This window comes from Chanos chanos, chromosome 9 (assembly GCF_902362185.1).
Source record: "Chanos chanos chromosome 9, fChaCha1.1, whole genome shotgun sequence".
In the NCBI taxonomy this organism is placed as follows: domain Eukaryota; kingdom Metazoa; phylum Chordata; class Actinopteri; order Gonorynchiformes; family Chanidae; genus Chanos; species Chanos chanos.
In genome coordinates this window covers 27,328,016-27,351,349 of record NC_044503.1, presented here as the reverse complement: position 1 = coordinate 27,351,349, position 23,334 = coordinate 27,328,016, and the positions used below count along the sequence as shown (strand labels likewise).

The window sequence follows — 23,334 nt, the reverse complement described above, 5'->3', positions numbered from 1 at the left end:
ATGAATATCTGGTTGCTTTAAGGCTTCTGTTCTTGGCATAGCGAATTTGTGCTGCTGTTGCGGCTTCTGGGCTGAGGCACAATTACGTCTGTGGAGTTCATGACCTTCCTTTTGTTTCCGTTGTTCCAAAGTCCCTTGTGCCCTTTTTTCCATATTTTTTGATGTCGTTATTTTTGAACTTTCATGTACTTTGTTTAAATTTGCATGGTTTACCCTAATATGGTTGCTCAAGTGCAACTTGTGACCAAGCTGAAGTGAACAGTGTGGACAAGGATAGATCTCCTTCTCCTTTTCAACAAGTAAGGTGTCCTGTAGCACTTTACCTGTGGTATACCTAGTGTCAGGTTGTGCATAGAAAGTACCACATTTATGTACTGCGGGTGGGTGTGTGTATCCAAGTAATAACAGCCCACAACGTGTACAGCCGTACACATTTAGCTGAGGATGAGCATTGACGTGCTCGATGAGATGGTCCTGCTTCTTGACCGTAACCTGGCATTGCGCACACATGTACGGCTTTCCGCCACGAAACTTTCGCAATGTCTCCAGCTTTACCACTGGTTTGAAACGCCAGGAGAGATTTTTGGTTTGTCCGTTACAAGAAGTGATGGAGACAGGAGCTCTGTGATTAGCAGGGCTCTGTTCAACACCACTGGCAATCACCTCTCCCTCTAGCTTCTTAAGCTTCATCTCCTGCATCTTAACGTCACGCATCCTGCTCTGAATAGCGCTGAAATGGTTCACAATGTAAGAGCCAGTGTGGTTGTGGGAAACTTTATGGGCTAACATCTCGGAGTAATCAGGAAACCCAAGACCACAGGAACAGATGTGACTAACAAAAGGGCATATGTGCTCCTCAAGTGAGGGTCTGTCTGGAAACTTTGCTTCACAAGATAAGCAGAAAGCTGGAGTGGCTTGCTGGTCAGTTTTAGGAGTAGATGTCCACAGTGAATCCCAGGTCAATACACAAGGTTCCATCTTTGTTTGACTTTGGAGTGCTGTGTACCCCAGAGTCTCCATTTCTGTCATGAGAAGAGATACGTAGAACACAAAGGCAAGAATTAATTCAGACATTGGGTCATGTACGTAGAATTAGAGAGGTATTCCATTTGAAATGGGACCATTTAAAAAGGCATCAGTACAAAACAAACAAAAAACATCAGACCAAAACATGAGGTCTACAACAAAGAGATGGTACCAGAGAAAAAAAAAATTCTGAACATAAAACCCCTGGCACAAACTTCGTCTAAATGTTTTCAAAACTGCACTCAGTGACATGTGACATTTTAAAACAAAAGCAGCAACAGTAACAACAACAACAACAATAATAAAGCTATTTAACAGAATGTTCACCAAAATGTAGAGCTGCATTCTCTTCATGTTTGAATTGGTTACCAATGTTTGAAATATTGGTCACAACAATATCCAATATTATATGGATATAAACGACTCGAAGTCTTTGGTCTAAGAATACAATAACAATTGGTAATTGTGATCTACCTTTTGCCTTTCTCGATTCACTGGATTATCTAGGCTGTAAGAGACCAGCATCTCGAATATAATGAAAGGAGGCTTCAAACCGCGTTAAGTGCGAAAATAACATATTTGCGAGGCAGTTCGTTCTGAGAATTAGATAACAGAGAAGGTTGGAATCTTTCACTACACGTCAACAACTGATGCAAGAAACTATTTCAAATACAACATATTCTGTGATAAGACTGGGGATGGCTACTGTAAAAGCTTATTTTGCATTGTATTGAAAGATCACGAATTTTGCTGCCCGGGCATTTGACAAGCCACTTCACACAGATCTGCTCCCCTACAAAAATACCGCTATTAACCAAACTTTTTGCCAGATGAGCGTAAGAGGACCACTTCTACAGAGTCAATCTGAACTCGTCGAAAATAAGAAATATTGAAGACAGTCTGGCCAGGTATCAAGTCATCATGTTATCTGCAAGCTAATGTTCTTTAGCAAAAGCAGCTGGTGCTAACAGTTGCCAAGCATATAAACAATAGTGTCCGTTATTGGATGACTGAAACATCTACATCCTGTAATCTTCGGTTCTGATTAAACAACACTGGCAGATTTTGGGATACGATTATTTTAACATTATATGAGATGACGAATAGAAATTTTGGTTGGAACTTGCCTCAAACAAGCCGGCTAACGTTGGTCCACACCTAATGAGATGACTGATTGCATTTGCGCAAGTCTTCGTTGTCATAAGCAAAACGCATTTTAAAAAAAATAAGAAAAGAAAATTCTTTGTTCCTCCACAAAATCAAAGTGCCGCAATTTCATTCAACTATTAGTCCAATCATTCACTCTGATGTGATAGCAGGAAGTGTGTATATTGAGACTGCGTTTACAACTCATTCTCAACATCTCAGGAGACTGCCTCTACATTGACTTGACCACTCCGCTACATGGCGCGGAGAGCACACTGAGTAAAGCTCCTCTCTGCCGCCTAGTGTACTGGACGGAGTAGGCTATCTCACCATCCCACAACCGTCAGGCTTACACACCTATTACTCAAATTTGGCTGAAGCGTCGCATATTTCCACAAAAAAGCATGTTTCCTCGAACACTTATTTCATTACACTGGTGTGACGGCTCCCTATAGCCTGTGCGTCAGTAGTTGTGATTAAAACAGCCAATGCAAGAGTTCCTCTCCGTCGTTTTATTTTGCCTTCATTGCATTCACAAATGAACATACAATCCATGAATTCTTACGACTGCACATCAAATTATACAAACGTAAAAAAGGTGACAAGATTAAGTGTTTTTCTTATTCGTAGTTCATTGTTAACGCTGTACAGATACCGCCAAAAAATGCTGCATCTTGGCTAATACACTAGCACACCACTGTATAACGTTACTTGCCGAAATTGTTCTTACGAGTAATGTTCATACTTATTCATTCACCACCATTTCTCAGTGAAAACAGATTCTTTTATAAAAAATGTAAAATTATTCACAGAGCGCTCCCTGTTCACACCTTACCTCCGGCAGAGTGAAGTTCTAACCGGGGTACGGAAAGCGTACATGTTCAAACTTTTGAAATGTGAACTAGAAATAAAAATACAGTTGCAGCTGCGAAATTTCATCTAACCTTTGAAGTGAATGGGTACGATGTTTGAAAACACTGTGAACTTGTGGAAACCAATAATATTTATAAATGAAGATTACAGTAGCATGTCAATATAGTAATTTTGAAAGAATTCATTTTATCAAGACAGGGTTATTTTCAACTCCTTTATACTGGGGTTGTGTTTGTACTCATGCAAAATTGATTCGTAGCCTGTTTTCAGAATGCTTATGCATAAAAGTAAGCTCTCCTTATCTTCTGTCATTTCAGCAATTAAACATTCGTACCGCATAATTAGACTGATCTCCCAAAAGGTCTCAGGACGATTCAGCAGAAGTCTTACTCGTGTCTTTTTCATCCATCACAGACAAGATCATTACATGCAACTACAAATACATTGTCATCATCAGTGTACGGGTATGTTTTGTTAAGGAAATTTTGTTTTTTTGCAATCCACCTAATTCATTCTTCACTTACCACTGATAATCCTTTCAATGGGTTTGTCTACAGAAAAATCATCAGGGATTCCTATAAGTCTGACAAACACCGTAGGCCTATTACTTAGAAAACACTTTGAGATAGTGTGTTAGAATAAAAGAGTGTAGTTTCCTGTTTTTTTCTTCTTGTGCCATATAATACATTACTTATGTTTCTAATATAATGCAGTTCTTATTTTTTTTTAAATCATTATTATCATGCCTGCCAATGAGTCTGAACATGACTGTAAATTATATAACATACAATTGTTAAAAGGAATACCTGTACAACCAGGAGATTTATGGCTCTTTTTAGGTGAACTGAGATCACAAATGACACATATACTGTGTTTATTTATGGAACATTCAAGCATATCTCCACTGAATATCACGCTCAGTAAGCCTAATACACAACACCAGCACAGTGCTATTTAAGACAACACATGTATAAAATACCATATTCAATACGTAACTAGCTGTTCTGAACCAAAGATTAAAAAAAAAAGATCTTAATCTTAAATTAAAATTTTCTTTTACATGTTTTGAAAGCATGTGGATTATATTTGTGTTAGAAGGAGGGAAAAAAAGAACAGCTCAAAGTGAACACGTTAAAAACCTTACTTTCAACCAATCTAAGTTAGCAGAAACAATGATTATACACAAAATCTCTAGTTCAAGGCACAAAAAGTGCCAGAATGTGATGGTATTTACAGTATTTACATCAAGGTCCTGAAAGTATACTCTCAAGTCTTTAACATGCACTTTTCAACTCTCTAAACCAGTTATAAAGAGTAAGGAGCACCTCAAAAAAAAATATTCTCCCACTAAATGTTAAAAGGGACAAGAGCTGGCCTTTGTCTGACATTGCTAAAATGTCTGTTTTTTTTTTTTAATTCACTGTGAGAGCCTGGGGATTTCCTTCACAACCAAATCCAACACGGACCCAAGTGATTAATGGGCACACCTTTCGTGTTTGTGTGATTCATGGACATCTGGGCAGGTACGCTGGCATTCCTGACGTTCGTGAAAGACAGTGGTCTGCGTAACATCCTTAGCAACAACTCGCCCGTATGTGATGGTCCTGCCTCCTGTGGTTTTTCAAAGAGCAAACATCTGTGCAGGTATGTAGGCAAATCAGACAGTGAGACAGACTGGGTTGATTTTGTTAGGCATCTACTTTTGCTGGCTCAAGTTGTCCTCCACTTAAAATGCGATGAACCCTCCTTCTATGGTTTTTCAATGAGCGTATATCTGGGTAGCTGCGCTGACAAATCTGACAGTGAAACTGATTGGATTCGCTTTGTTGAGTTATTCCATTTGAAGGCTTCAGTCCATTGGCAAAGATGCGATGTACCCTTCTCTTATGTCTTTTCAATGACTGAAGGGTAGGGTAGGTACGTATGCAAATCTGGCACTGAAACTGACTAGACTGATTAGGTTGATCAACCCTCATTACAGTAGGCTTTGGGGTCACGTGCTTTACTTTGAAGTGTACTTTTCTTAGGTGGTCCTTCAAAGACTGTTTCTTAGGGTAACTTCGCTGGCAGATATGACACATAAAGACATTAGACTGGCTGTTTTGAGATGGTTCTACCAGGACATCCTTTGTTTCACTGTGTTTAACCAAGTGTCTCTTTAGCCCATCAACGCTGCTAAACCACCTCACGCACACTGGGCAGCGCATGGGCTTGAAGGAGGGTGTACATGTGCTGCTTAGCATATGAACCTTGAGGGTTACATAGTTTGGAAACACCATACTACAACGGGAACAACAGATTTTCTTTTGTGCTGCCATTTCTCCTCTGCAACTCAATCTCAGGTGTCTCAGCAAAGAACTGCGTAACCTAAATGTCTTCTTGCATCTATGGCAAACGCACTGTTCTGGAGACGGACGGCGATTCGTCTGCTGATGACACCTAGGGAACGCTTCTTGTTGCGGCCTCTGCTGTTTTGCTGCCAACTTGGGGGATGGTACAAGTCTTTGCTGCTCTGATGACTGCAAATATGAAGACTGCTGTAGATGGAAAAGAAGAGATGGGTGGTGCTGTGGGGCTAGCAGCTCATTTGCTTGCACCTGAGGCTGCATGTGTGATTGTTGGTGGGTCTCATACTCAGCCCAAGACTGTAGGTTATCACCACAATGGGGACAGATATATGACTCCTGCGTGTGCATTTGCAAATGTTCAAAGAGAAGCCTTGGACAAGAGAATGTAGCACCACACTCACAAGTCACTTTTCTTGGGAGCACAGATGGCAATGACATAATTCCCCAGTTTCCCTCATTAACATTACTACTACCATGCTCTCTAGGGGCTTTTTCAGGTGGTGGTGGTGGCAGAACAAAGATACTGTCCTTGGAAGCTTTTGTTTGTGCTGCTAACAATCCACCATCATCCAACAGAACACTAGGATTATTCCCAACCTGGCACATCATCCTGTGATTCATAAAAGTATCTCTGTGGTTAAAAGATTTTCCACACTGGAAACAAGTAAACTGTTTCATTTGCAGAGCTGCGCCGGAGGACGACATCTCTGAAGAATGATGCTGCCGTACTCTCCCTGCCCCACAAATCCTGAGGTGTTTCCTCAAGTTAAAACGGCGAGAGTAGCTTTTGTGGCATCCTTTGCAGACAAAACGTCTCTTACCGTCATCATTGACGTGCACCATTCCTTTATTTAGATTTTTTTCTTCCAACTCATTACAATGTCGTAACATATCTTGATTCTCGTGGTCTGCTTCACCATCTGCCTCTATTAGTACATCAATTTCAGAATCATCCAAAGGGACGGTCCACTGACCTCTTTCCTCCAGTGCATCACCACGTGGTTCTGAATCATTCTTCTGCACACACTTCCGCACCTGGACAGGTTGAATTGAGTCAGCAGCATCACGATTTTCCACAGACACAACTGGGGTTTGTTGGACTGAGGTGGATTTCACAAGTTTTGGACGAAACGGGGCAAAGCTCTTAGGCGAACCAGTCCGGATCAAAGATTTCAAGGCCAAGTGATCTGCTGAGAATTCTGTCTGAATTTTACCAAACAACTTAGACTCTGCACTGGTTATTTCTGTCTTTACTGGACGATGGGATTCAGTTCCGACACCCACATTTATATGGAGAATCGACTGTTTCACCGGTGAATTTTGGCTCTCTTCTTTTATACTCAGATCCAGCTTGGTTTGCTCCGCTGTATTTTTGTGGGCTAGATTGACCGAGTGTAGAAGAGAGGATCTCCACCAGCAATTATGCTTTTTAAGATTGTGCAAACGTGTATAGCTGCGATGGCACAGCTGACAATTAAACAATTTTCTTGCTTGCGTTGTTTGTGGGGTTTTGAACATCTGTTTTGAGAAACTGGTCTTCCGACTGGTGAGTGGTAGTGATTTTGAGAACGCCGTCAACCTTTTTCCTATAGAGGGAAAATACTGCAGAGTTCCTTCAGTGGAACATCTGTGGTTGTCTGGGACAGATGTTATACTGATGATTAGCTGATGGCAGCTTCGACAGCATTTTACTCTTTCTTTCCTGTGCAAGGCATGATGCATGATCAGGCTATCTATGTCCATAAAAAGTCTCCGACATAAACCACACTGGTGTCTACCCTCTGTATCATACTTGCCATAGCCAATGAGTTTTTGACGAGTCTCAAGTACAACCACAGGGCAGAAAGTCTGAGTCACAGAGACAGTATTTCCTTTCTTCGTAGACATATTTCCTGGAGGTGAGCCAACATTTGAGTCAGATTTTTTTGATGACTGATGTTTTAACATTTCACTACTGGAAACTGCAGTTGATCCAGGTGTTGTGATTGGTATTGGTGCCCTTGGTGAAACTTTTCTAGGGGGCAAAATTCTCTTGCTTTGTTCCACATTCTCTTGTGCTAACTGCTGACTATTCATATAGGCAGATGCAAGCATCTTCAATAATGCTTTCTTCTGAGGCACCTTTGACTCCTTACATTGACTTGCTGAGTTTTCACTATCAGACGATGAACTGGTTATAGCTTGACAAGACAGAGAATCTTTCTGTGAGGCAAGATCTTGCTCCTCTGTAACACTCTCAGCTAAGGGAAGATTTGCAGGCTCTGAAATCTCATGACCTTGGTCAAGCGAGGCAGTGCTGCTTACAGAAAGTGGCTGATCCTTTGTGTCAGGTTCAGGGAGTAAACTTGTCTTATGATAAGGTTTCAGCTCCTTGGTATGTGGAAGCAGGTTGTGACAGGATGAAGGCTGGGATACAACACACTGATTTGAGGTACTCTTGTTGGATGTTTCATTGTCAATCTGTGTGCTTAATTTCTTAGTAATGTGCTTCACTGAACTGCTATCCAGTGGTGGCTCTGATATCGCCTCTGTTTGATGGGACTTTTTATGCTCTTGCAAGACACTGAAGTCATGGTATTCTTCCCCACATTCACAAATATACACATCTGGAGCAGGCAGGGGTGGTGTAACGGTGGCAGTAGCAGGCAATGTTGAATGTAATGGTGTGGGCAAGGTCCTGCAGGGGTGCTTTTCCAAGACCTCTTTGCTTGCAAATGAGAGTCCACACTGGGTGCAAGTGGGCGATGAGGGTCCTGGCTGCCTAGAAATTTCACCAGCGTGAGATGCTTGGTGGACAAGCAGAGATGCCAACCCTTGAAAAGTGGCTGAACATGCCACACAACTGTATGACTTTGTAGATGGTGTTCCCGCAGTCCTTGTTCCCTGAAGGCCAAGCATTTTGTAGGGCTGACTTGAGGACAGTTGGAAGAGGGGGACTACCTGTCAGCTTTCCTCGCACTGGATATAAAGAAAACAACATGTCATTAGCAAGTATTACAGCAAAAACCATACAGTAAATCACACATTTTATAAGGTTAAAAGAAAAGGCTCATAACATACATATGCAAAAATATTAAACACAATATTTAAAAATATCCAATGCATCTCAACTACTCTGCTTGTTTATTAAATTCATCTATTTTGGTTCATCCAGAGCAGGGAAACTCATATGAAAGAAGCTATAAGATTTTAACCCATAAACTTTTATAGTGTCCTCCAGACGCTATAAAGACAATTCTCAAGAACTATCATTTACAGAATGTTTATGTATTTTTTTTTTGGCCATGTCCCTTTTACAGTCATATTTGCTAAACTAAAGTGGGTTCATCATTTCTAATTACATCCTCTCAGAGAACCTGCCACCATCTGACAGTGTGTTCGACCATTACCAACATGCGATGGTATTATAAATGTGCTGAAATGTGCTATTTTGGAGCAAAGCAAAGAGATGAAAATCCAGCAAATTTCACAACTGCTTCCACCTTAAAATCCTGCATTTCACATCAGATGAGGAACACAGGTTGGGGCAGACTGATCAGGTTAGCTACATGCACCTGTACATGTATAAAAGAAGGGTAAATGGCACACGATTATATACTAAAGCCTTTTAGCGAAATGTCAGACAAAACTACAGGTCTTAAATTTGCAATGTAAATTCTTTGTGATTTGTTGACTGTTAACTTCTCATCTTCATAACACACTTTGATAATAGGCATCTTACTAAATTGTCAGTTTCTACCACTCATGAACAATTGTATTTATTATTGGACTCTTAATCCATTAGAGCAATCTGATTTTTTGTCGTATGCAGTGCTTGACAAAGGGACATGCATGTAAAACAGGTAAGACCACATGGAGACAAGACTGTGACAAATAATCTTATCAGTGCACATTATTTGTCAGTTATTTTATCATTTGCAGGAGCAAAGGAGAGAGTATAATTCTGTAAAGGAGTCCTGTAGCAGCCAGGATTGTTAGTATTTCAAAAAATGCACCGAGAAAATCAATCAGGTTTTCCCTTCAGTAACCATGAATTCATGACCACAATAAAAAAAATAGCTTACACAGTTTTCACCAAAACGCAGTCTGTCGCTGAGTGTAATTTGTGTCGTTCCAAACATTTCAAAAGAGTAACTTACATAAAGCTATTCATAAAGTTTCCTAACTCTACCCTTGCCCCCCGCCCTCTATCATGTCAAAGTAAAAGGCAGTCACAGTGTTACTGTGATTAACATTAAAGATATTTTAATGCGAAACATTTAGCTGTAGGAATCAGAGTAACGTTCACTAACAAGTTCCTTGCTCTAATTTCAAAAGCTATGACAACCACAGAAACTGGTCTGCATATTTCCAGATGTGCTTGCTACTATGTACACTTTCAGCTAATCTGAAATGCTGCAAGACTGCTGACACTCCTCTCATACTTCCTGTTGCTTTGCTTATGACAAACAAACAAAGTCTATCAGATCACATTTTGTTCTCTACAAATTTAAAGAATCAAAGTAACCATGCATATACATCTGCATGTGTGTGTGTGTGTGTATGTATATATATATATATATATATATATATATATATATATATATATATATAAATTGATAACCTACTAATGCAGCTCATTGTATGTTGAAATTTGTGCATGTGTACAAAAACTCACCAAGTAAAGTTTCTGGACTTATATAACATATATAATACGCGTTTAAATGGCATTTAAAATCTGATTCTGATTGTTTTATTATTGGATTGTATGTGGCTGAAGGTTCATCACGCATCAGTGAAACCATTAGTGTGAAACTAGAACTGAAAGTAAAGGGTGTAACAGAGAATTTGATTTCTACTCGGGTTTAAGTTAACACAGATGTCATTTTTTCTTACATTTTTTTTTTTTTTTACAAATGCTGGTTCTAATCATGACCATACCTCATCATCCATGCCTGGCCAAACCATAACCACACTGATCATCCAATTTTAACCTAATTCTCAACCATCAAAATGAAACCTAGCTTTTACTTCTCTTCCTACAAGAATAATGTAGTCCCTTTAAAATATTTAACAACCACTTATGCATTAGTATTGAATACATTACGCATTTATTGGGTACAATAAATTATTAGAATTTGGTTTCTTATTATTTTAAACATTCATACACTCCTAATTTCTGGACCTGTATTTTAAGTGAACTTTTAAACATTCGAGGTCAATACAAAATCTTAAAAGAGCAATATATAGCTTGCACGCCCTCAGTTCCAGACCACTGATACGACTCCAAACAGCCAGATCTGATATCAGAATTATGACTTCATTCCAAATTTGCCTGTCTCACAATCGGCCTTGCCACTAATGCTTTCGGCCTTGCTAAAGAGACTGCCAGTTAAATTAATGAATATGATTCAAGGAACAGACGATCACACATATTACACTGCAATTTATGGTCTATGTACAAATTTCGTAATTTACCCGTTTATGTTTCAAGGAACGGGTCTACCTAATTTACACGGCATGTCCATCCACAAGCTATGCTGTCGGGCTTTCTCCAACTAGCATCATCGATTCTGGGGGCAAAACCTCTGTCTCTCATTATTCGCTGAGCGGAAGAGCGCCATGACAGCGGTGAAGTTTCCATAAAAATTAATTCAGATGTTTCAATTTCCCTAAAAATGTGGACGTACAGAGTTAATACAGCCGCCACTGTAGCATTAGCCGAGTGCATTATCCTAACTGACAAACGCTAACTAGTTATCGGAATATTGCAGTAACCTACTGCAGCCCTTTGGACAAAGCATTCTGGAGCGCTCTTCGTCCACCTAATGAATTACCAGTTTAGCTCCGCTATCTCACCACTTCGAGCACAAAAGGAAAGTAAAATCTTCGCCCATGGCATATTGCACTGACAATTCTGTTCTCAACAATTCATGATGGAAAAGGTTACGAAATGAGAATAAATATTGTCCTAGAACTGTCCAGGTGTACATTCAGTGAATGGCAAGCTATAATGCAGCAATCTTGGTATCAATCTATATCTACACCAAAAGAAAGAGAAATTAGGCATGTTACTCACAATACCGTCCAACCAGGGATGTGACATTTCTCATAAACATACATTACAAACGAGCAAAATCAGCCGTTTCTCCATCATGGTCATGGAATCATCTGTAATTCCTTAATTTACTTCCATTTACCAGTTGTCTCTGTATGTCTTAGTGTCCCATATATCTAGTATGGTGTACTTGGTATAGAAGCCCTGTTCCACATGCCGAAGTTGTAGATAGCCTTCCCATTTGGTCTCTGACGACGAAATACATTAAGAATCCTATCAGGCCTACTCACGGTGTCTGTGCATGCTCAGACTGCTAAGCTCATAAAAGACAACTCACATAAAGTCATTCTTGTGCGGTTTTAATAAGCCAAAAAAGCCGTTTTCATGATCGTCAACCTTTCCGCCTTCAGCAAGTGCTATAGTTTAGGCTGGGGAGTGCGCAAGCCACCCAGCTAACCTCGTTATTTAACTAGAACAGGTAAACGGTTCACACCGCCGTTAATTCATCATCCCCTCTGAACGTAAGAATATACAACTTTTTAACTTTTCTATAGTCCGACACTGCATCGGTTTGAATGTTTCTTTGTACCCACAGAAACGAATCTTTAATGTAGTTAGCGAGGTGGATTACCTGTGCTATATCACAATTTAAAATATGATGAAACCGACTGCTACACACCAATGACAGTACCTACCTGAGATTAGCAAATGTGGTCATTTGTGATGACTTTCTCGACCGAGACCCCTAAATTCAAAACTGTTGCAAAAACAATGACACGACGGGGAGCCGTGGTTTCAAGAAACGCCGTACACATCCAATGCACATGGGCCTGCCATCCTCAGCTCTCTTTCGCGGGCACTTGTGAAACAGCGCTCGGCAGTAAATGATCCCCCTAGCGGCTGGATGGTTGACATTCAAATAGTGTAGTGCAGACAAATAATTACATTACAATTATCTATATTTAACTATTAACAATCAGTTTAATGTTATGATTGTTTACTTCCTTGTTGGATAATCTAAATAATATCAAGCAAAGTTACATAAATGTAGATGGAATTTATGCCATTGTGCTTTACAGCACATGAAGTATTTTAAAATGGGTTTCAAATACATCTTATTTTATTGATTGTAAATGGGCTTTACGTGCACCTATTCAAATATTGGAAGAGAGATTATGGCTGTTTCAAATGCAAGAATGTCATTATAGATTTAATACACTGTGAGGTCATGTCCACCGAGCCATATAACACCATCTTTCCTCAGTTAACAAAGCTAAGCAAGGAAGACCTATTTGCAGAAAAACTTATTGTCAACATGAGAGTGGGGATTTACAGATAGAATCAGCATGTCAAAGGACAGCAGTTAAACTTAAGGTTAAAAATGTTAAGTACTCTTCATCTGCAAAAGAACTGGTCGTTACAGAATACAGCAGGGCACAAAAGTTTCAAAATACTATAGATACAGGAGGTACTTTCATATCTCGAGGAGAAAAAGCTAAAGCAAAAGAAGCTTTTCATGAACACTGGGTTGTCCATGTATATGCTTGGTATCTTATTAACATACACAGACCATAAATACTATGTTAATATTAATATCCCAAGGATCTGAAATACAACAATAGGTCAATATCAAAGATGCAACACTCAATGATAAAGAAAAACTGCGGAGTCAAACTAACCGGTTTATTTTCTGGTTCTCAATGATCTTTCAGCACATCGATTTCATACAAAAGTAAACAAAAACAAGTTAACACAAGTCTATAAGTTTACTTATCATTCAAGTGTATTCTTTACCATTACTTCATACTGGGTATTCCATGGAGAACAATTTTAATTATGAAATGCTTGATGGAAGTATTTTGCACTCTGAAGTAAAGGCATTTGACTTTCTTCATAAACAAAGGGGGAAAAAAAAGAGAATATCCTTCTTTATGAAATACTGGACCAAATTTGACAGGTATTTACATCATTCAAAAAGTGTAATTATTCTATTTGTGTCAAATGACTATTAGCAGTTGCAAACAAAGGCAAACAAGAGAACCCGAGGCTAAAACCCTCGTGGGGAACAATGCGCAACATGTGATGTGACAATACATATTTTCTGTAAATACCATTCATCTTAGTCCAGGTCAAAAATTTAGTAACTTCAGTAAAATCAGATTTTAAGTTGAAAAGTACTGTAGACACCACTAATATTACTTGCTGGGGTAATTCTTTTTAAGAATAAATTGTATAAAATTTATGGAAGTTTTAAAACTGTTGTTCTCACGTTCACTATTAGTGACATGCAAACTTTAAAGGAGTTAGAATATACATATATATAAACATATACACATACACAATTTTAATTCATGAAACAATAAACCTGGCCAAACTAAACAAATAAACACGTTATATGCCCTACAGATAGAGGAAAACCAGGAGGGAATTTACAGAACTGTAGCACTGGCAAGGATGAAGTAAAATATAACTTGTTCTTCTTCTGAGGTTCAGAAGAAAGTTGGGCCACAAAATATAATTAAGTTCAGATGCCTTTGTAACCTTGAACATAAACGTGAATGTATCATAAACATTAATGCTTTATATCAAAGTGTAATGAATAAACAGATAAATCCTACATTAGTCTAACAATAACATGTCAGAAAATATGAAAAGAAAGAATCACCTGCATAGCAGGAAACTGCCCAACGAATGCATTTTGATCTATTCAGTAACAGGGCTCTGAAGTGGGGAATGGGATAGGGATAAAGGTTCTAAGGACTCTGTAGCAGCAAAATGAGTGCGTTGATGTTCTTCCAGAAGATGGAAAAAAGCAAAAGCCTTGTCACACTCTGTACATTCATAAACAACTTGTCCAACATGACTTTCCCGGTGCTTCCGTAGCTGTGACAGCTGACTGAAAGATTTGTAACACATATCGCAACGGTGGTCACCAGTAGTTTCACTCTTGTTCTGTAGTTCAGCATGCCTCTGCTTGTGTCGAGACAGATCATAGGCTGTAAGATATGACTTGTTGCACACCGAACATTTGTGTTGCCGGTTTTCACTGTGCATTTTTTTGTGAGACAAAAGAGAAGATTCACTTCGGAAAGACTGTGTGCACACATCACAATGGTAGGATTGCTCTAAGTGTATGTGTTGATGTTGTACAAGGTAACGCTTCTTAGCAAAGCTTTTTCCACAGACCAGACACTTGTACGGACGCTCATCTGTATGCTGCTTCTGATGTTCCAAGAAACTAATGTTAGAGGAAAACCGCTTATCACAGACCAGACAGTTATAAAAGTCTTCTCCGACATCAACTTCTTCTTCCTCGTCATTAATTATTTTTGCTGAAACCCCTGGAGAACTCCTTTTGTGTGGGGCTGAGGAGAGTGACTGTGCAGGATGTGCGTTGTCTGGAAATGAGCGTTTTCGGTGGGCACAGCGGTGCTGACGGAAAGCATCACTGCCTAAAAAGCTGTCACCACATTCAGTACACTCATACTGAGTAGCAGCAGTTAAGTGGCATTTCTCATGCTCGGCAAGTTGTTTCTTAGATGCAAAAGTCATGTTGCAAACATTGCACATATGTGAGTGTACAGACAGATGATTTGCAAGCTCCATGGCTTGAGAAAAACCATGTGGGCAAATAGGGCACTTGTAAATTTTGTTCTCATTTGTGCCTTTAGCATGCATCAGGTCTCCACTAAGGGTTTCAGTGTCATCTGTAGCATTGTCATTGCCATGTGTCCTTAAATGATTCAGAAAGTGATGCTGATAACGGAAGCTCATATGGCAACGATCGCACTGATACGAATGTACTCCTGACAACTGGTGGCTAAGCTGATGCTTCTTCAGGTGCGACCCATGCAAAAAATGCTTGTTACACTTTGGGCACGAATAAGGCCGCTCTTTAGCTGCTTTGCACCCATGCTCTGTGAGCTGCTCTGGATCGCAAAATCTTTCATGGCAAATTCCACAACGATATTTAAACTGCTCCATTTTGGACGAGGGGGAGGATCTAGACAGGTTTGACAATGGAGAAGTTGTTGCTTGAATCCTGGGAGGAATCAATGGTGGGAGTTCTTCTTCCGGTTCAGTGTGGATTTTCCGATGTTCTGCCCGACTTATTTTGCAGGAGAAGGTGCGGTCACAAAGATCACAGGGGAAATTTTCATCACGATGGGTAGCTAGATGTTCTGCCAGGTGCGAAACACCCGAGAAGCTCAAAGGACACTTGGTGCAGCGATGGGGACGTTTCCTTCCATGAGAGTGTTTGTGCTTACGCAAAGCGAAGAGTGACACGAAGCCCCTGTTGCATACCTGACACTGGAATTCTGACTTGTGACTGCGTTCGTGTTGTTGCAGGTTTACAAGCTGGACAAAGCATTTCCCACATTGTGCACACTCATGAGGCTTTTCACCAAGATGGCATCGTTGGTGATCCTCCAGATTTTCTGATGTCAGGAAAGTTTTGCCACAGACGTGACAAGGGAAGTACGGCGCAGAATCGGAATCATTGTCGTCACTGTCATCTCCCTCCTGCTCACCATCAAAATCATCATCATTTTGTGTGTCAGACTCTCCCATAGCATCCTCTTTCTGAAACTCTTGGTCACTGGGGCGTATTTCACTTTCCTTCTTATGTTTCTCTCTGCAGTGTCTCATGTATGATTTCTTTGTAGCATAGCTCCTTTCACAAAGCTGGCAAGAAAACTCTATTGGGGACCCTCCCTCAGTTACTCGGCTACTCTCATTGACTTTAGAGGGTTCAGAGTGAAAGCGAGCGTGCCGTGCCTGATGGATGTGCAAGGACTTGGCAGTCCAAAACCTCAACTGGCATGTACTACACACAAATGGACGATTGGGATCATGACAAGATCTATGAACATCTAAGTCAGATGGACATCTAAAGCCCTTAAAACATTCTGGACAAGCATGAGGCTTTCGTTTTTTGTGTTTGTACTTCACGTGCCTACTCAGAAGCCCTGGCTGACTAAATGACTTGCCACACTCACTGCAAGAGTATTTGCCACTTAATTTACGCTCTTGCTCCTCTCGTCCATGATCCTCTAAATGACTAATAAGTTTAAGCCCATCGGTGAAACTCTGATCACACTCTGAGCATTGATACTTGTGGACAACTGCATCATCTTTTCCCGTGGTGTTCCCTTTTTCATGGTCTTTACATGAGAAGTTGGTTTGTAGAACCCCAGTGCCTGTGGTTTTAGAGCCAGTATTAAATACTAAGACAGTGTCATCCGAGGTGGATTGTGATTCTTGGGAAACAGAACATTCTCCTGGTTCCTTTTTGGCAAGAACCAATGGCTCCTGACACTTTCTGAAATGTCTCTGCAGCACCTCCTCACTGCTGAATCTATTGTTACAGTTTTCGCAGGGATATATATATGTTGTCTTGTGTGCACGCATGTGCATTCCCAATCCACTATTATTCATAAACCGCATGTCGCACAGTGTGCAGACAAATCGTTTCTTTCCATCACCCTGCGAGTTCAAGTGTTGATCTCTGTGCTGAACCTGACTGCTGCTTGTCTGCTTTTCAATGTATCCTTCATTTGATGGTTCCTCCTTTATCTGCATGTGGCCTGATAATTGCTGCAGAAGATCTGGTGTCATCTCATCAGACTTTTGCAGTGTATCATCTCTATGCTTACTCATGAAGTGCTGCTGAAGCTGTGAAAACAGCAGGAAGCGGCAGCTGCAGTTCGTACAGGAAAAGCCTTTTATTTTCGAGGAAGCTTTCGGGTCAGTGTCTTTTGAATGAGTACCAACAGAAACTGAACCAGTGACACAGTTCTTTTGGTGATTACTAAGTGAATCTTTAGTAAACAAGTCACCACACCTATCGCAAAGCACTCTTTCCTGTCTTTCTCCTTTGAAGTTGCATTTGACCAAGTGACGCTTCAAATAGTCCCGTCTGATGAAACGCTCACCACAATCCGCACAGCCAAAAGGTTTTTCACCAGTGTGAAGACGAGTGTGAACCATGACCTGTCCCTGGTTTTTAAAGCGACGTGGGCAATAAGCACATTGGAACTTCAATTTGTCTGCATAATGGCTCTGTATCCGCTGCAAGAGTTTGGAAGTTTCCCTGCATGACTGTACTGGGGAAACTGCTTTTGCCAAATACACAGCATCACCTGAGGATTTCTTACATCTGACAAAGAGATTGTGCTTGTTTAGTGACTTCTGACTAGAATAAGTGTTGCCACAATGTCTGCAGGAAAATGCTTTACCGGTGACATGCAACATGGAATTGTGACGGGCCAAATTGGCTTTACTGGTGAAACTTCTTGTGCAAATTTTGCATTCCAGTAATGGCTCTCCTTCCTTCTGCAGTTTAGTTTGCCTGCCAGTGCCCACCTCATCAAGGCTGATCTTTTCAATGCATACTTCTAGCCTTTGTCTTTTTCCTCTGCAGCGAGTTTGGTGGAGTTTCAGATGATCATGGCGAGAGAAACAACTATCACAGGTTTTACAACGGTACGGCTTGACCTCAGTGTGCGTTAAAATGTGACGCCTTAAGTATCTGGATTTTGAGAATGTTTTAGTGCAGAACTTGCACTTGAAGTCACCATCTTTTTCTCCTTTTGATGGACTTACATTTTTTAGACTTGTTGCATCAACAGACGGGAGATCCATCTTTTCAGATTCATTCGGCTCTGACTGTTTTCCTCTTGATAAGCCATCACAGAAGGCTTCATGTTGCAGATATCGGCGCTGGCTGGCGTATTTCTGACCACAGTGCATGCATGTGTATGGTTTTTCCCTCGAGTGAACAGGCGTATGTCTCAAGAGGAAGCTTCTGTACTTGAAGTACTTAAAGCAAAAGGGGCACCTGTGCCCTCTCTTGTCTTTGCCTTGTGACACCATTTCTACAGAACCTTTCTGTGTTCTATTTAGGCCTTGGCACTTCTTCTCATGGACATTTCTGTTGTCTTTTCGACTATATGTTGTTCCACAATTCCGGCATGCATATCGGAGAACACGGGTGGGCTCTTTGCCATTGCAGGTCTTCTCATGTTCCTCTAGTTTAACTTTCATGAAACATTTGCTACATTTCGAACACGGGAAAACTTCTTTTAAGACATGGCCTCTCTTGTGCTTTGTCAAACTACTGGCCCAGACAAACGAATGTGGGCAATATGGACACTTGTAGGGCTTCTTGACTTCAACCATTACTGTATCTTTAAACTTGCCCTGATTTTTTTCTGTTACAGGTTTTTCCACTGTAAGCATCCTTTGAGAACCTGTACACCTTTCTAGATGAGGCTTGAGAAAATCAGGACGGTAAAAATGCTTCCCACATTTCTGACAAGGGAAAGGTTTTTCTCCTGTGTGCAAGCGGATATGCCGGATCAAAGCAGCTCTGCTGTGAAAAGACCGCCTGCAAAACTGACATCGAGATGAAGTTGGCTTTGGTAGGTGACTTAGGCAATGTTTACTAAGTCCTTCTGCATCGTTAAAGGCCATTTTACAGATTGCACACATGAAGTCCTTGGTCATTTCCAATGTGTCTGCATCAGAAGTTTGCTTTACTGATGATGGCTGAGGTGGCTTTAGCTTCTTGTTTTCGTGTGTTTTCAGGTGTCGAATTAGGAAAACAGGAAACTTGAACTGCATTGGGCAGTCTGGGCAATGAAGCATGCCTTTGTTAATGTGAGACTGTCTATGCTTCAATAAATCACCTATGGTAGGAAGAATCTTCTTACAAACAGAACACTGTATTCTTCTCCGGTGAACATTTTTGTGGGCCAACAAGTATCCATGCCTTGCAAAACACTTACCACATTCAAGACAGCGAAAAGGTTTGTCTCCCTTATGTTGACGGATGTGTTTCTTCAAGGAATAATTTGTCCCAAAGCATTTACCGCAGAAACGACAAGAGAACAACTGACCACCAGACTTGTCAAGACCCCCCTTGTCACTGGGATCTAGGGCTGTATCATTTGCTCGTTTCTTTGCATGTTTATAAGTATATGGCTCTCCACTCATTTCAAACACTTCATGTCTCTTTTTATGCCTATATAATCCAGATTTATAAGCAAAGGCAGCTGGACATTTTTGACAGAAATGTTTGTGGTGTGACATCTTTTTTGAAGGTGTCATCTCCTGAGGCATAATCTCTTGCTGTCTGACTTCTGCCAAGTCTTCCTGGGCCTCCTTATTTGTCTGTGAATTCCCCAAGAGTTTGTACTGCTTGAAACAAACTATTCTGATATGTCTACTGCGGTTACTTGCCAAACTAAAGGTCTGATTGCACAAGGGACACTTGTATCGGTTGTTAACCTTCCCACTGCCTGTGCGGGTATACTCTTTGAGGCACTGCTCACGCAAGTGCCTAAGACGAGTGTACGATTGCTTGAACATGCGCGGACAGATTGGGCATTTGAACTGCCCTTGTGTTTTGTTTTCCATCAACGAGGAACCCTCTTGTGAGATGCTATGTCCTGTACACTGTTCCCTTTTATGCCTCTTTAAATTCCATGGATATTTGAAAGCCTTTAAGCATGCTGAACACTCAAATGGCTTCTCATTTGCATGTGTTCTGAGATGAGTGTTCAACTGTGCTCTGAGTCTGAAGCTTCTTCCACAAACTTGACACGTAATTGGCAGAGGAATCTGATTTTTCATGCAGTCCACAAGTTTCACAAAACAATCAAGGAGTTTTGAAAGAGATGTGTCAACCAAAGGTGTTACACTTTCCTTTAGCAGACTTGTGTTTGATGTTACCTCACTCTGTTTATTAGGAGCCATTATTAAGGGAAAGCATTGTACTCTTTTTTTGTGTCTATTTAAGGTACCAAACTGAGTAAAATACAACCCGCAATTATCACATCTATGTGGTGTGACTGTTCTGTGCCTGTGCTCATGTTCCTCTTTCCTAATCCGTTTAAAGAAGGGCTTTCCACAATACTCGCATTTATACTTTGCATTAGGCCTCTCTAACGAACTGTTGGCATGCAGCTGTGTAGGACGGGATAAATGGTAACCATTCTGTTCAGTCTGGTTGCAGAGGTGTTGCCAAGCAAAAGAATCATTAGTAAAATAAAATCCACAGGTGAGACAGTACTGAAAATCAGTGTTGGGGTGAGTACCATGGTGGTGTTCAATAAGCTGATCTAAACTTTGTGCAGTTTCTTTGCACTTGGCACAATGAAACATTCTCTCCTTGGTACATGGCTCCTTAGTCTTCAGGAGCACAACAGGCTGCAGTTTCTTCTGCAACTTCTGGCAAGATAACAGTGGTGTAATAGATTTGCGCGTGATGCCACTCTCATTTTGAGTTTCAGTGCTTGTGGTGTCCCCATTTTGCTCTTCTGTAGCTGAAGTGGATCCGATTTGTTCACTCTGCATTTCAGGCACCAAAGAGGATGGTATCTTGTTGTAAAACACACTGAGCAGACGAGTTTTTTCACCATCTGCTTCCTTTTTATCTTGGTCCCTAGAGATTGATTCACATCCAGATTTCACAACAATGGGTGATTCTGCATTGCATGGCCTATTTCCTTGAGAGCCTTGGTTAGCTTCTCTTCCCTCAGAAATGTCTGTCTCTTCATTCAGGTTTAGGTTTGCATGCTGAGGGATAATCTTCGAGTCATGTTCTGAGTTTTTAAAGCCAAAGCAGGATTCCAAGAATGCAAAACTGCTAGGCTCCTCCTCTCGACTGCAGTTGTCAAGAGGGTCTTTTTGACTGTCTTCACATACCACATTTTCACTGGCAGAATTGAAATCCACACCTTGCTCAACCATATGTTTTGAAGACATGTCTTCTGTAAGTTCGTGCTCAGATTCATACGTTTTTCTTTCCCCTTCTGAGGGGAAAAGGGTGGGACTGTTTCCAGTTTTATGAGACTGTTGGTTTTTCCCTTCAACTCCATCTGAGCAAGTCTCCTCTACTGCATTTGTTGATTCAAAGGCACATGAATTGCTGGCCTGAACAGATGAAGACACTCTTCTGGCATCCAAAGACAATTCTGAACTTTTAGTCAAGTCTTTTCTCTCACTTTGTTCCACCTTTTTAAAATTCTGTGTGGTCGCATTTGAATTCTGATCCTCAAGATCTGAAGAAGGGCTCCTTTCCTGCTCCCTACCCTCTGCATCACTATTCAAACAGTTCCTTTCTCTTTCAAGTTCTGACAATGCCTCCTGTGGCCGGACTCCATCAGTGACTTCCTTTGGAGTAATTTTATTATCACATAGTGCCAGAGAACTCTCAATACTGCTCATAAGAAAAGAGGGAGAACAAATTTGTTCAAACTTAGTTGCTTCGTTACAGTTTTCAACCCCCTGGGTCTCTGTAGATTGGTCAATAGTGTTTAAGTCTTTGCAAGAGTTCACAATACTCCTTAAATCAGTTTCAGATTCAGAGCTGTTGCTGATGTCTGAATAATCCTTTGGGCTAGCCATGTTCAATAAAGCAGAGTCTTTCCCTGTATTTTGTGAGTTTGAGTCAGTATCAACCCTAAGATAGTTACCACCTGAGAGTACCAACTGATTTGGTGACTCTGTGTCCCTTGACTCATCCTCAACAGTCCGAGCTTTATTCATCTCATCTTGCCAAGTTGAGCCATCATGAGAAGCCTCTACAGAGCCTGGTTTTACCTTCAAACTCAAGTCAGTAGAGGAGATTTCATGTGACACCATTAGGCTGGAGAGCTCTTCTTCATCGATGAGCTTCTCAATACAATGTGCCAAGGTCTCCTCAGATTCCAAGGGCATGTCCAAATTTGTGGAATCAGATGACAATGGTGCTGGGCTCTGGCAACCTGATTTCCATCCATTAGACATGCTGGTCTCTCGGCGGGTCTCTCAGCAGGTCTGGTGTTCTGCTAACCCTGAAAGAAAATCAAGTAGTGTAATATAGAAACACTTAAGGGTTAATTTAATATCAATCTCAATAAATGGGAGGAAGTGCACCACTTACCAGCCTATTACCTACAACACAGTAGGAAGAACATGGGTCACACCTCCCTCTGGACCTGCAGAAGGAAAGAGAGCACTGAATTCAGACGCTTATGTCTTGAAATAATTTATACATTGGGACACATGTTTGGATTTGGCATAGTTTCCCCGGTAAAGAGCATAGCAATTATTTTTCAGATCAAGCCAAGCTCTGAATGCTTACAGTCTTTTCAATACACTGACTAATTTTAGCATATTTTGGGATTGCTATCAGAGACTAATGCACCCAGAAGACTTAACACTGATATGTAAGCCACTGTTTCAATTTTATGCATCTACACATCATGCATACAGGTAACTACCAAAAACAAAACAACAAAAACTTACCAAGAGGATCAATGCTTGTAAAGAAAAATAAAATGCACAGCCCAGTCATTTCTGAGTGATCCATGTTGGGTTGAGCAGACAGGCTTGCTTAAATACTAGTGGGAAGTGAAATTCCACCAACAAGACAAGAGGTCCGAACACCAAGAAAATCAAGTACACTAATCATATTGTAAGGCTGCAAAAGGTTATTGTCCAAGCAAGTTCATGTCTGAACAACATTTCAGTGTTGCAAACTGTGAGGGGGGTGGTACTGGGTGATGAAAGTAGCTAGAACCTAACATAAGGATTTCCCTGTCTCCCATTAACAAAAAACGTGATGTGAAGCCTCTAGATCCCCTTAGCCTGAGAAACCTGTTTCACCAGAAACAGATGAGAAAGTAGTGCTCCATGTTAAAACAGAACTGAAAAGTCGCACAGTACGAGGCTTTGAAAACAAATTTTTCCTGTTTCTTAAGCAAATGACATTTTGATTTGGCCTAACAGTCACCTCTGTCTAAGCACAATGCTAATAGTGGCAATACTGTGGCAGGCTAGGCAGGAAGCAACCCTAACTAGTATTGTATTTTTAATTGCTCAAGGGTTCCATAGACCATTGTGGATTCCACTGCA

General features: G+C 40.7%; 2 protein-coding genes across 2 annotated transcripts; both read right to left on the bottom strand.

Moving 5' to 3' along the window:
* Window positions 1-4,733: 4,733 nt before the first annotated feature.
* LOC115821541 (zinc finger protein Xfin) lies at window positions 4,734-8,292 on the bottom strand. The gene has a single exon (XM_030785356.1). It carries the CDS (start codon window positions 8,289-8,291, stop codon window positions 4,734-4,736), a length of 3,558 nt encoding a protein of 1,185 aa, XP_030641216.1. The 5' UTR covers window position 8,292.
* Window positions 8,293-15,482: 7,190 nt separating this feature from the next.
* znf1035 (zinc finger protein 1035) lies at window positions 15,483-21,379 on the bottom strand. Its single transcript, XM_030785355.1, has 3 exons — window positions 19,573-21,379; window positions 15,699-15,789; window positions 15,483-15,538 (listed from the first exon to the last, which is right to left on the bottom strand). Exons 1-3 carry the CDS (start codon window positions 21,199-21,201, stop codon window positions 15,483-15,485), a joined length of 1,776 nt encoding a protein of 591 aa, XP_030641215.1. The 5' UTR covers window positions 21,202-21,379.
* Between the last annotated feature and the right edge of the window lie 1,955 nt (window positions 21,380-23,334).

Coding starts and splice junctions, on each gene's coding strand:
- LOC115821541 (XM_030785356.1), bottom strand. CDS start 8,291: ATGCTTGGCCTTCAGGGAACAAGGACTGCGGGAACACCATCTACAAAG.
- znf1035 (XM_030785355.1), bottom strand. CDS start 21,201: ATGTCTTCAAAACATATGGTTGAGCAAGGTGTGGATTTCAATTCTGCC. Junction 15,790..19,572: donor CCCAGGAAGACTTGGCAGAA/GTCAGACAGCAA, acceptor TGCTTTGTCCAG/CTTGTAAACCTGCAACAACA. Junction 15,539..15,698: donor CGTGTCACTCTTCGCTTTGC/GTAAGCACAAAC, acceptor CTGCAAAATAAG/TCGGGCAGAACATCGGAAAA.